This window comes from Lipotes vexillifer, unplaced genomic scaffold (assembly GCF_000442215.2).
Source record: "Lipotes vexillifer unplaced genomic scaffold, Lipotes_vexillifer_v1.1 scaffold680, whole genome shotgun sequence".
NCBI classification, from domain to species: Eukaryota; Metazoa; Chordata; class Mammalia; order Artiodactyla; family Lipotidae; genus Lipotes; species Lipotes vexillifer.
This window is the reverse complement of record NW_006780838.1, coordinates 2539025-2551282: the sequence shown is the minus strand read 5'-3', so window position 1 is coordinate 2551282 and position 12258 is coordinate 2539025. Positions and strand designations below refer to the sequence as shown.

Below are 12258 nucleotides of genomic sequence, written 5' to 3'. Positions count from 1 at the left end.
TATGCGGGCCTCTCACTGCTGTGGCCTCTCCCGTTGCGGAGCACAGGCTCCGGACGTGCAGGCTCAGCGGCCATGGCTCACGGGCCCAGCCGCTCCGCGGCATGTGGGATCCCCCCCGGACCGGGGCACGAATCCACGTCCCCCGCATCGGCAGGCAGACTCTCAACCACTGTGCCACCAGGGAAGCCCTATGACGCTGACTTTTAACACGGTAGTTGAAGACCCCTGATGCTAGTGCTGGAGCTAAGGAACCCAGGGAGAAGTACAGGGATTTTTTTCTTTTGGTGGGAAAGAGAACGATGATTTATTTCAGAGTTGGAAGGGTAATTAGATTATAAGGCCGAACTCCTATATCTAGTTTATTATATCAGTCTTGATCGTCTTTCCCCCCAAACTCAGTTATTTGGTAAAGGTGTGGTAGGTTCTTCACCTCTTCCCCAAATTCCCATGATAGAAATAGAGACATTTTGGTGGCCTGAGGGTCACAGAGAGAGCAGGCTTGATGGGCCAAGTCCCCGTGAAAGAGGCTTTTTCTGCTAGGATCCAGGTCAGCCTTGTGGGTTTGTAGGTGTGGATCTCAGCTGTACAGGTCGTGACCTTTACTTCATAACTCTACCCAGGATGATCAAACTCTAAAAAATCAGGTCATGTGAATTTAACTCACTACCGGCCTTTTTCACTTTTAATGGGAGACCTATGTTTCCAGTAACTAGGATGTTTGTGCCTGGTATCCAGCGCGCTCCCTTCCCTCCGGGTGTCATAGAACCTGGGGAACCTAATTGCTCTTCAGAAAGTTTCTTGTTCAGCATGGACTCAGGCAGTTTAGTGGAAGAGTCCGCCTAGGTGTTAGTAAAGGTGGAGAATTGTTCCCACCTCACTACTGAATGTACTTTTCTAGTGACTGAAATATACTTACGTTCCCAGCTACAGAGTTTCTTTCTCTTGGACCCGCTGGATCAACACTGTTGGAATTTTACTCCCCTGATTGCCATCTGTCTCTCTGAAGACTCTGCTCTTAATGATGTCATGTTAAGCTTACTTTGCGGGGGTTACATTTCAGTCTTCTTGAGATTTGAAGAGAAATCTGGAGACCAGATAATAAACCCTAGATCCACGAATAAAGCCCATCTCAATAGAATTAGCTGACTCATACAATGCTATCCATTTTGTACCGAACCTGGTAACCCCGGTGCCAGAAGGCATACTTCCCTGACCTTGTTGAGGAGATCCGCCGTCCTTGTCTCCTGGACACCGTGTGCTCCATACTCAGTTACTGTGTGGCTCACTCCACTTTACTTGGGGTGAGGAATAAAGTTCATTTCATTCTCACAACTGAGGATTTTGTAACCCTGGGTAAAGTCTGCTGAAGAAATGCCCAATTAAATGTAAACGGGCTGATTGGAAATTATTTTGAGTATGTATTGGGAGGACACCTGTGTTTTCTCCGAGGGCTAACGCGAGGTATGTTTGTCCCTATTTCGTTTGCATTATTTTCTCCGGAGGCCACTTGCAGGCCGGTTGACGTCTGTCTTAACCCTCCTCCTTTTTCTCCTGTGGTTTTTCACTGTTTAGGTGAAGGAAATCACCCGCGACATCAAGCAGTTAGATCACGCCAAACGCCACCTGACCACCTCGATCACGACGCTGAACCACCTACACATGCTGGCGGGCGGCGTTGATTCCCTCGAGTAAGCACGTCAGCGGTCCCTTTCAGGTCCACGGGAAATAAATGTATCACAGAGGAGATGGCACCGTAGGTTTATTTACTTCTCAGCCAGGAGAGTCTCATCATCCTGGCCCACTTCCTGCAAAGCGGTCTCAGATGTTTAGTCACCACTTTGGCTTTGTGCCCTCGGGTGCTCAACGTGTAACAGACACCCGAGACTTTGAGGTGAGGGGCAGGTGAGTCTGAAGGGGCCCAAAAAGCATGTGGAGAATGACTTCAAGAGCACAGGTCGTTTACATGTGGTAGATCTCTACCATGGAGGCTGACAAGGCAGCGTAGGGCTGTAATCATGCCCCCAGCCTGCGCGTTGGCAAGTTTTCCTGCTTGTGCTGGGCTCAGTTGCACTGTCATTGGACATGCCTTATGGAAACAGACCCTTGTACCCACTTTTTTCTTTTTTTTTTCCACCCACTTGTCCAAAGGCAGAAGCTTTCTGTTTGGCTTGTAGGGGAACTATAGGGAATGGTACATGAGAACATGAGAACCAGTATTAAAAGGAAGAGTTGGTTATTGACCACAATGAAGCAGCCCAAAGGCCTCCTTTCCTAGAAGATTCTGATATTCCTGTTCACTTTTGTGGTCTGTCTCATGAGAATTGCCCCTGTCCCAGCCTCAGTGTAATTTCAGGTGTGGATAGAGAAAGAGCACCTCCATAGGAATTTAGGCACAGTATCCAAAGTTGGGGTGAATAGGGGACAGACTCCTTCCTGGTCTCTCCCAGACATTGCATGGTCCTCAGTGAACCCTGGCCTGTTCTCCTGCGAGCAGTGATCGGAGAGGTCAGCAGGCCTGTAGGAGACTGGAAGAGCAGTGTCCTTGTCCCTTTCCCCAGGTGCTCAGTGCTTTCCAACAAACCAGCAGACCAGGCAGTGGTAGCAACGTAACTCCTTGGCTTGAACTTGATCCTGTCTTTTTAAATGCCTTGTAAAGGAAGTCATAAATTATACGTTTAATTAAAAAAACCAATCCTAACGAAAATTTTAAATCTAATAGTTTGTTACTTCCTTGCTGTGTGTAACTGTCGATTTTATCAGCATCCTTTTATTTAAGCTTCATTAACCTTAGCAGCAGGGAAACTAAACATGCCTAAACATACACAGAGTTGCTTAACATTGGCTTAAAGTCTACAGATTTGAGTTAACATGTAAGTGCATATACATGCTCTTTGTTGTATCCTGAGATGTGTTTGGTTTGCTCAAATGCCATAACCCTCAAATAATAACATCCCGACCCCTGCTCTCTGTCAAAAGCCAACTAATCCATAATACCCAACCCAAATCCCAAATCCCAAATCCATAGTCTTCCCAGATTCCCCTTCCCCCACCCAGGGAGACTCCGTCCCTCACACATTCTTTTGTATGTCCCAGAGCACATAACTTGGACTTCTGTTTAGAGCTCCATTCATCCTACTTGGTACTACTTAGATGTGTCCTGTTGCTCTCCCTTACTAGCTCATGTTCCCTTAAGGATTTGGACCCGGTCTTATTTTTTTTCTCCCCCAGTGCACCGCACCATATATATTCAGTGCTCAGGAAATGCTTATTAAGTTGAGTTGATGTCTGTTTTAGAGCACAGAGTAGGTTGGTCCATATCTGTATCTTGTGTCCTTAGTGTTCCTCTGGAGTCCTCAGCTTCCTATTTCCTTGCAGAGCCATGACCAGGAGAAGACAGTATGGAGAAGTTGCTAACCTTCTTCAGGGCGTAATGAATGTTCTGGAGCACTTCCACAAATATATGGGAATTCCACAGATCCGGCAGCTTTCTGAAAGGTAAAATGTCATTGGAGAAAACGATCTTCCTTTTTAAGAAGAGGTGGTGCTGGGAAGTGCTTAAGCACTCAGCTCAGGATGTTCATTGTACAGTCTCACTGTGGGAAGGAGCCTCAGAGGTCACCTGATCTGACTCTGCCTGTTGCGGACGTCCCCTCTATGTCCCCTCACCACCTCCTTACCATGTCTTCTAACACTACCTGTGTTAGATAGTTGCTGGCCTGGTTCACTGGAGTGAGGCAAGCCCACGTTCGTGAGGGAAACTGTTCCAGTTGTCTGCTTCCTTGTAACAAACCAACAAAACCCAGGACTTAGTGGCTGATGACAACAGTTATTTCGCTCGTGTAATGTGGCCTGGCCCAGCAGGGACAGCTCATCTCTGCTCCGTGCAGCGTCAGCTGGGGTGGCTCCACAGGGGACTGGAGGATCCATTGGTTTAACCTCATGGTTGGCAGATGGGCTCTTGCTGTCAGCTGCGAGCTCAGCTGGGTTGTCCTCCCTGGGCTGCTTGGGCTTCCTCATGGTGAGGTGGTGGTGCTGGGGCCCATGAATGAGCATGCCAAGAGAACCAGGTCTTAGAAGCCACAGAGAGTCGTTTCTATAGTCACAAGCCTGTCAGGATTCAAGAGGAAGGGATATAGCCTCCACCACTACCAACGGGAGGAGTTGTCAAAGACCCATTGGTGTAAAGAGCACGTGGGGGGCTTCCCTGGTGGTGCAGTGGTTAAGAATCCGCCTGCCAATGCAGGGGACATGGGTTCGATCCTTGGTCCGGGAAGATCCCACATGCCGCGGAGCAGCTAAGCCCGTGCAGCTATGTAGGTGTGTCACCTGTTTTCAAGGCAGATCTTTGTCCTTTCAGTTTCTTCAATGATAATTGGTCTATTTATGTTGCCTACTTATTTTTTTTTCCTTTTTAAAAATCGTGTTGAAATATACGTTACGTAAAATTTACCATTTTAATAATTTTTTAGTGTACAATTTCGTAGCATTAAGTATCAATAAATTCACAGTATCGTACAACCATTACCACTCTATTTCCGAAACTTTTTTATTACCCCAGACAGAAGCTTTGTATGCATTAAATAATAACACTCATTGCCTCCTCTTTCCTGCTTCTGGTAACCTGTGTTCTATTTTCTATCTACGAATTTGCTTATTCTGGGTACCTCATATACTTGGAATCATACACTATTTGTCCTTTTGTGCCTGGCTTATTTCATTTAGCACGTTTTCAGGTTCATTCGTGTCGTATCATTTATCAGAATTTCATTCCTTTTTAAGGCTGGATATTTTATTGTGCATATAGACTATATTTTGTTTGTCCATTCATCTGTTGATGGACACTTGGGTTGCTTCCACCTTGTGGCTGTTGTAGTTACGTAGACTAAGCAAATCTATTGTCTGGTGCCTATTGAAAATCTGAAGTCCATCTCATTCTTATTCCTTTATAAAATAACCTATAAAATAATTTATTTTGTTCTGGAAGCATTTGAGATTTGGGGGTGGGAGAATCAGGAATTTTACTAGGACATGGGTCTCTTTTCATTCATGTTGCTCTGTACTTAATTGTATTCTTTTCTTTTTAAATATTGTATCTTAATTAATTAATTTAGTTTTTGCTGTGTTGGGTCTTCATTTCCGCACACGGACTTTCTCTAGTTGTGGCGAGCAGGGTCTACTCTTCATTGTGGTGCACGGGCTTCTCACTGTGGTGGCTTCTCTTGTAGCGGAGCACGGGCTCTAGTACGTGGGCTTCAGTAGTTGTGGCACGCCGGCTCAGTAGTTGTGGCACACAGGCTCAGTAGTTGTGGCTCGCGGGCTCTGGAGCACAGGCTCAGTAGTTGTGGTGCATGGGCTCAGTTGCTCCGCGGCATGTGGGATCTTCACGGACCAGGGATCAAACCCGTGTCCCCTGCATTGGCAGGCGGATTCTTAACCACTGCGCCGCCAGGGAAGCCCCCTTTATTGTATTCTTAATCTGAAGACTCATGACTTTCTTAAATTTCAAGAAATTGTTCTCCTTTATTTCTTCGAGTAGTTTTTGTGCTTTGTTCTCTGTGTTCTCTCTTTCTGGACTCCCTAGTACATGAATATTGGAACTTCTAGGTCTGCTGCCTTGTTTCTTAATTTTTTTAAATACCTTGTATCTTTTTGTTGTGTTAAGCTGAGTTCCTCAACTCAACCCTCCTGTTTTAATTTATTCTTCAGTCTTGTCCATCCTGTTATTTCGCCCAGCTGTTGAGTTTTTATTTCAACAATCCAACTTTCAGCTTCAGGGTATCTAGTTGATTCTTTTTTCATGGGCATAGTATCCTCTTAAGTCTCTTAGGGAGTATAAACTATATGTGTTTTAAAGTTCTGAGTCGCCTGTTCCATTTCTCTGTCCTCTGATGTCAGGTCTTCAGTTTGTTGAGCATGATGACTCTCTTTCTTGGTGTTTGCACTCTGCCAATATTTGGTGATTTCTAGTTGATCGCTCAGTTTTGGCTGTGAGATTCTCTGTCATTCTGATCAGAGATGCTCTTTTACTGTCACCTGCTCGTGAGGGGGAGGCGGGATGTGCTGCTCGGCTACGTGTGTCACAGACTGTGCTTGTCAGGTGAGGTGGAGCTGGAGCTGGGGGAACTGCCAGGTGGGATATGCTGGTGGCTTATCTTCTGGGCCCGAGGGCTCCCTGATCTGCCTGGATGTTGTCAGCCCTCTGGTCCCTGCTGGGCTTCTCAGACCCACACCCATTCCTGACCTGAGCGCTCAAGGCAAGGGTGAGACGTGGGCACTGGCTTCGTGGCTCCTCTTGCAGGACCCCAGCGTATCCCTCCAGCGGTTCCCTGGGGCCGCCCATCTGCTCTGGTATCCACGCCCCTCGTGTCCTTCATCTTTGAGAAGCCATTTTAGGCAGGGGTTTCCTTTTTCAGTCCTCTCCCAGCAGGGTTTCTAGTCTACCACTCCTTTTCTTGCCCAGTTCTGGATTCTTATTAAAATCTTTTCATTGGGCTTCCCTGGTGGCGCAGTGGTTGTGAGTCCGCCTGCCGATGCAGGGGACGCGGGTTCGTGCCCCGGTCCGGGATGATCCCACATGCCGCGGAGCGGCTGGGCCCGTGAGCCATGGCCGCTGAGCCTGCGCGTCCGCAGCCATGGTCACTGAGCCTGCGCGTCCAGAGCCTGTGCTCCGCAATGGGAGAAGCCACAACAGTGAGAAGCCCATGTGCCCAAAAAAAAAAAAAAAAAAAAAAAAAATCTTTTCATTATTTCTGAGTTTCTGGGACAGGAAGGGGAGGGGTTGCACTGCGTGCTCAGGGTGCCATCTTAGAGGTGAAATGCCAAGGAATTGTTAAGGAATGTTGGAACAGAGCTTGGCGGAATACTCGGGAAATCACCATCCTTTCCCTTATCCTTCCTAAACCCTTCACACTCAGAGCTGGCTGATCGCCATGTCACACGGGATGTGAAGCAGCCAGGAGAGCAGACAAACGGGGCTTTGTGAGCTGCAGGAAAGAAGGAAGCTTGGATGGAGAAGGCAGACTCACTCTCAGTGGATCGGGGGGAGAGAGGAGAGGCAGCATCACCTCCCCTTACCCTCCTGATAATCTAGAGTTGATCTTTTTTCCCCCGTTCACTTATTCTTCTCTTCACTCACTAATAGGTACTTACCAGACACTTTGGTATCCCAGGCCCTGTGCTGGGAGACCGAGGGCACAAAGATAAGAAACACATGCTCTCTGCCCTCAAAGCGCTCACCATTTTTGTGAGAGACACTAATAGAAAATTTCAGTATAGGATGGATATAGTATATGTACAGGCACAGCAGGGAATTGATAGACTGACCCTTCAGGGGTCAAGGATAGCGGTCACAGAAAAATTCAATTTTAATGTGATCTTAAAAGAATGGGTAGGATCTTACCACCAAGACAAGAAGAGAGAGGGGGGAAAATAGGAGAGAGAGAGAACATCGAGGTACTTGGGGAGACAGTGGAGGGTGAAAGTCTGTCTAGGTAGGCAGGGTCAGATTTTATATGCCTCGCTAAATAATCTGTTCTTCATCTCGTGGACAATGAAAGATGTTAAGCGGGGAGAGGCATGGTCTCATTTGTATTTTGTAAAACTCTTGTGGGTTATAGGTGCAAGAGACTGGAGGTTGGGGCTATGTTCTGGATTAGAAAAGATGAAGACCATACCATGACAGTGACCGTGAGGTCAAGGAGATGTGGGGAAGAGTTGGTTACCCATTGGTTCCATGAGATGAGCATTGCTGAGTGGCAGGAATGTGGCAGAACTGAATTTTAGTTATAAAAAAGCACCATAGGGACAAACAAGAGAATGCACTCTTTTAGGATTCCTTGCCTTTTAACATTTTTTTCAAAGAAGTGGTTTTATAAATTTGAAGGAACTTCGTGATCACTGCTGTAATAACACTCCCCTTAGAAATAGAAAAAGATAACATTCTATCAGTATAGTTTGGTGCTCCAGCCATTCATTATCATGTAGGGTTGCTGCAAACACAGGAGGATTTACTTTTCTTTTAGCTCATTTCACAACTTCTATTTGCAAAAAAAAAAAAATGTGTTGATTAATAGAAAATATATACTATTAAGTAACACGAAAAATAATGGAAGGGAAGGAATCTCTCGTTTCCAGTGTCTGACTACAGTTCTTTTCCAAGAGGTACTAAAAGTTTGAGGAAAGTCCAGACTTCTTATTTTTAGCATCATTTCTGGTGAATATTCCTCCCTTATGTTTACATAGTGACGGTAGAACCATCTGGAAGTGATAGAAATAGCTTGTTTGTTTGGGGGGAGGGGAGAAGGCAGGAGAGTTACATCCTGTGTGCTGCTTCAGGTTCTCTAACTTAAAAGCTTGCTGTCTGTAAACTGTGGAAGTCATACAAAGGGTTGTGTTCTGAAATCTTCGCCTGTACAGTTGAAATATGAAGTTCATAGGCTTTGATTTGAATATAGCTGTTTCTTCCAACTACCCTTCTGGAAAATGCTTAAACGTTAATGTAGCGTTGAAGGAAAGATTTTTTTTCTTTAATGTCATCTCTACGTTTCAGATCCTCCGGCTTAAGAATATCCATGAAAGCAAATGTGTCTAGTAGTCAGTCAGTATTTCCTGAGGAAGAATGGAAGATTCTTGCATTCTCTTGAAACCCACGAAACCGTTGAACAGAAACATATTCTTCAGGGCTATTTCTAACCTCTTGTACATGACAGGTACTTGGCCGGTTGAGGGGATCACATGGCCTAGTGATCAAAGAAACTAAAGTGGAGAATGAAAAGGGCTGGCTAATCAAGTGTACGTCAATAAAATTTGAAAAAAAAGAAAGAAAAGGCCTGGCTAGCTGTGTGACTATGACAGAAAGAACTTAAGTTTCAAAAGAAAGTATAAGGGTTGTACTTGATGATCTCAAAGCATCCCACTGAGTCACTCTAAGATTCTGGGTTGAGATTCTGTCTGTTTGGAGATGGAGCATCTGACTAATCTGACTGACTAACCATTCTGTCTGGCACTCCGTATTTTGAGAGGTCAGTTTATTGCGAATCATTGAGGGTATTTTCTTTAGGACTGTCATTCACAAGGTATTGGAAGCATCAGGGTTATTTTATCCGTAAATGTCTAAGTGCTTTTCATAGTTTGCTGTCCCTCTGCTGCCACCCCTTATGAAATCTGATAGCCCATTTAGGGAATGGCGCCCTTGAACAACCCTTGGTCACATGGCGTGGAGGATGCTAGGAGGCAGTTGGTTCACCTTCATTTCCGGGCAGCACAGGGAATCTTTCATCTCCTAAGAGTGGTCAACACTGAGTTATCACCACCCAAACAGGCCGAGCTTATTTGGATGCCAGGAGGAATTGTTATTTCCCTTCTTCTCTAGTAGTGGTCGATTGATTTTCATAACGATGACTAGGAAGTCTTGGTAGCTGAACTCACATATATGCTCCGCTAACAGAGTCTGTTGCTGCATCTCCTCCCAGTAGGAACTTACTTTTCATCTTTGGAAGAGGAAGGAGTATAAAGGAGTGAGGCCGAAGCTGTGTTCTTTTAAGTATGTTGACGTCTTTCTAGGATCCCGCTCGGGCAACTGATTGTAAAGACTGCTCTTCACATCTTACCCTGAAAGTACACGGATCATGGTTTGGGTTTATAGATACCATCGTTATTGTCAGTAAGGGAAACGGTTTCTCTTTCATCTGAGTCACTGGTAGATACTTCAGGAACTATGCTTGGAAACATTTATGTGCAAAAGCTTATTATTCTGCTCCAACATTAATTAAACATCCGACTTCCAGTCACCTGTAAAGATGGATGTCATTGCCAGCTAGCGCTGTAAGACGGGTGTGGTAGAATAGTCAGGATTGGAGCAGATACTGAAAGGCATCTAGTCCAGGCCTCCATCCCCACCCTCTGATTTCACAACCATTCTTAGTCGTGGCCCACATAGGGGAAATGGCTTAATTAGGATTACACGTAGCTCACCAGTGGCACAGCTAAGTCTAGACTTTCTCAAGAGGTGACCTTGGGAATGGACTGAGGAAGAAGGCAGGGGGGTCTGCAGATCACAGCCTGGTACTTCTGTGTTTATCATAGGCTTTGGTTGTCTTTTCAGGCACCCAGTCTTTCTCTTTTTTTTTTAAGGGATTGTATTGAAGTATAGCTGATTTACGATGTTGTGTTCATTTTTGCTGTACAGTAAAGTGATTCAGTTATACATGTATATACATTCTTTTTCATATTCTTTTCCATTATGGTTTATCACAGGATATTGAATATAGTTCTGTGTGCTATACAGTAGGACCTTGTTGTTTATCCAGTCTATATATTGGGTTGGCCAAAAAGTTCATAAGATCTTACGGAAAAATGTGGACGAACTTACCCAATATAATAGTTTGCATCTGCTAATCCCAGACTCCCAATCCATCCCTCCCCCACCCTTCCTCCCCCTTGGCAACCATAAGTCTGTGCTCTATGTCTGTGAGCCTGTTTCTGTTTCATAGATAAGTTCATTTGTGTCATTTTAGATTCCACATATACGTGTTAGCATACGGTTTTTGTCTTTCTCCTTCTCACTTACTTCACTTAGTCTGATCATCTCTAGGTCCATCCATGTTACCTCAGGCACCCCAGTTTCAAATCTGGTTAAGAATATGGAGTTAGGGGATGGTGGGCGGGGTAGGGTGACAGAGGCAGAGCCGGGACCATCTTTACCACTGAAGTGCTCAGGAGCCCTGAGAATAAGACTGTGACTGTCCCTGGCGGGGCTGGAGCTCCCCCTCCAGGAGTGATCCTGTGGCTTAGGAGGGAACCTGTGCTCTCTGTGCGCTGCCAAGGAGAGAGGAGGAACAGCGGGGCCTGAGGCTCTGGAAGCTCCGTCTTGTGACCTGGCACCAGGGCAGTCTGTCTGCCTGGCCCGTTATGTGGAGTCATAAGACCTTGGAGGCAACGGTTTAACAAAAGCATGTTCTCTTCTGTCCTGTCAGAGCTCACACTCAAGGAATGTTTTCTGTGGTCCACTGGGCAACTGTAGATGGATGGCCCTGATTCTGCCTCGGGGGCTCCTCCGGTGATAGCCTTAACTCTGTCATTTCTAACCCCCTCGGAAAGTGACTAAAGAGGCTGCAAACCCACCTATAAGAGTGGATTTAAAAGTTTTGAAGATGGTGGAAAAACCCTGGAAAGTATTTGGAATAAGGCATAATTATAACTATGCCATAGAAAACCCAAACTGTTTTGGGTCCTGACTATCCCCTCATTAAAAAAAAAAAATCTGAGTACGTCTCCAGGCACTGCCTAGTAGCCAAAGAAATTGTGGTTTTGAGCTGTTCGCTATTTCTAGAAACTTCATAAAGTTAATTCCAAAGTAACAGGGTGGAGACCAAAAAAGGAAGAACGTTATTTTACGGTGCTTTTAGCAAAGATAAAATATTTGCCGCAGGCTCAGGGCCGTCTAGCTCTGAGGATGGCTGGTGGGAGGCATCCAACTCCTGGGGCTGGTGGAGGACAAGCTCCTCGCAGGAGGCTGACCCGTAGCTCCTTTCCCCTCCCAGCTGCTCTCCTTCCTCCTGTTTCCTCTCAGTGGACAAGTATTTCTTGAGCTCCTCGCTTCCATACAAACCACCGTGTTCAGGACCGACTTCCCTGTTCTAACTCATGCTCTCAGGATAACTCAGTGTTCATCTTCACAGTCTTCTGAGAGAACTTAAATCTTCATTCAGTGGCCTTCACCCTCAATTAGCAGTTCATTTTATCATTTGGATCTTTTTTACTTTAGAAAACGTTCTTTTTGTTCTCTTGTTGGAACTTGGGATCCTGATATTAGTTTGCGGGTTGAAAAAACAGCGACTCTGAAGCACTGTGGAGCCCTCCTCCCATCCTGTACTCCGTGGAGCTGGAGAGTAGTTATACCCGTAACCGAAATGGATTTATATGTGATTTGGGCATTAGTATATAGCACTTTCCTGCAGCATAACTACCCCCTAATGACATTTTGTAAAGATTAACATATACTACCTCACAACGCGTGAGAGGTGGCCCAGGAGAACTTTGGGATGTCGAAAGTCCGCAGTGAGCATGAATCCGATGCCCGGGTCCTGGTCATAAACCTGCTGCTAACTAATGTGTGACCTCTCTTATCTAGCCACCCCTCCCCCCTTCCTGGATGATCCCTAAAGACTTCAACCGTTCTAACCCCTACGGATCTGTGCATAATTACTTACGGACATTTGGAAATTTATACCAGGCAGTGATATGTTCTCTTTTCCCTAC

The 12258-nt window shown here is 45.6% G+C and overlaps 1 protein-coding gene across 2 annotated transcripts in view; it reads left to right on the top strand.

Annotated features, from left to right (window-relative positions):
• The window catches only part of VPS53 (VPS53 subunit of GARP complex), a 125738-nt gene that overhangs the window by 34806 nt on the left and 78674 nt on the right, over positions 1–12258 (top strand). For both annotated transcript variants that reach the window (XM_007454234.1, XM_007454235.1), the window contains 2 exons: positions 1573–1688; positions 3376–3495. In XM_007454234.1, the coding sequence (XP_007454296.1) occupies positions 1573–1688; positions 3376–3495 (236 nt within the window). The remainder of the gene's footprint in view (positions 1–1572; positions 1689–3375; positions 3496–12258) is intronic.